At 44.7% G+C, this 1,531-nt stretch overlaps 1 protein-coding gene across 1 annotated transcript in view; it reads right to left on the bottom strand.

Annotated features, from left to right (window-relative positions):
- Window positions 1-756: 756 nt before the first annotated feature.
- The window catches only part of LOC101850017 (calcium-activated potassium channel slowpoke), a 10,706-nt gene continuing 9,931 nt past the window's right edge, over window positions 757-1,531 (bottom strand). Inside the window, exon 5 of the mRNA XM_005102319.3 lies at window positions 757-1,023. Coding sequence (XP_005102376.3) covers window positions 862-1,023 — 162 coding nt within the window. The 3' untranslated portion in view covers window positions 757-861. The remainder of the gene's footprint in view (window positions 1,024-1,531) is intronic.

Genomic DNA, 1,531 nt, shown 5'->3' on the forward strand with positions numbered 1-1,531 from the left:
CCTGTCTCTCTCCCTCTCCCTCCCTCCCTCTCTCTCTGTCTCTCTCTCTCTCTCTTTCTCTCTCGGGGAAGGTGACCGACCGGCCGACTTGCTGCCCGTGTTGCGCAATCTAGGAGCCTATCTCAACGCACTCACGCTTCATCAGCGCCAAATTCGGATTTCCAAAGGACCAAAGCATGTCGCCGTGTCCCGCCGGCGATCAGTAAACCGAGCACCGAGCACCACCTCAGGCTGAATCAGACAGATCGAACGTGCTTCACTGGACACACGAGATAGCTGAGAAAATTTGGTGGGATTTGCAGTCTATTGACTTAATCTATAAGCACTTAGCACCATAAGTCTACTAAAGCAAACGTTCCATTCCGAAGATACGTCACAAAGATCAAGTGTTCTGACCTTCTTCTACGACAGGCACAGCCCCCTATCCCCCCCCCCCTTCTCTCTTTAAAAAGAAACCCGAGTAGCGTATGTTGCAAGTGCTACATTCTCCGACAGAGACTGCAGATTATACAATACACGCACCGTTAACTTGACGGCAGAAAGCACGAGGACAAGGTGTGAACAGGGGACAGATTACAGTTTCAACGGCCCCAAAAAGTAAAAGACGAAAGGATTAATTGGACTTAAGCATTCCATGAAGGTGAAACTGAATAGGGAGGAATTTTGTGCGTCCACGGAGGACGGACAAGGCAACAGTAAATATTCCAGCTCATTGCGTTTAAGTAAGAGGTTGATAATACATGTATTTGCATCTCATTTTTTTTTTGCGGGGGGGTGGTGTACACCCTACAACATAAGCAAACGTGCATAGCTTCACACAGAAAGATGAAGCAGAACAATGCATGCACAAAAACAAGAGTTTCATAACAGTGTAAACGCATACGTTATACAGAAAACAAAAGTTTGCTTACCTAACCAGTTCCTGTCCAGATAGATCGCCACAAAAGACGGAGGAATGGTGAAATAATCCACGAATGAAAACAACTCCACCCAGAACCATAGCTTGTCATTAGCAGCAACAAACTGAAATAGAACCACAACAGAAATCATTTTGTTATGTTTGTTTGAGTAAAGAGGAGCGCATAGACACAATAACAGCCATTCGGTACAAGGAAAAGACAGACAGACAGACAGACAGACAGACAGACAGACGGACAGACAGACAGGCAGACAGCAACGGGAAGAAGTAGGACTTAACAGTGGTGCCCTTTAAGCAACCGCATGGTAACTGTTGAGACTCAACCATGGAAGAAGTATGCTCGGTACTACAAATGCTCGAGGGATCTATTATTCTATTGCTCCGGTGTTCCTGGTAGACATTTCTTATCAAAAAATATTTTCAAAAACATCTAACGGTCTGTATGCAGCCCTACAGTTAGTCTTGCCCATTGCTCGTTTATCATTATTCTAGGGTAGCTTGCCAGTCTGTCTTCTTTGGGTTTCTTCTTCTTCTTCTTCTTCTTCTTCTTCTTCTTCTTCTTCTTCTTCTTCTTCTTCTTCTTCTTCTTCTTCTTCTTCTTCTTCTTCTTCC

This window comes from Aplysia californica, unplaced genomic scaffold (genome assembly GCF_000002075.1).
Source record: "Aplysia californica isolate F4 #8 unplaced genomic scaffold, AplCal3.0 scaffold00321, whole genome shotgun sequence".
Classification (NCBI taxonomy): Eukaryota; Metazoa; Mollusca; class Gastropoda; order Aplysiida; family Aplysiidae; genus Aplysia; species Aplysia californica.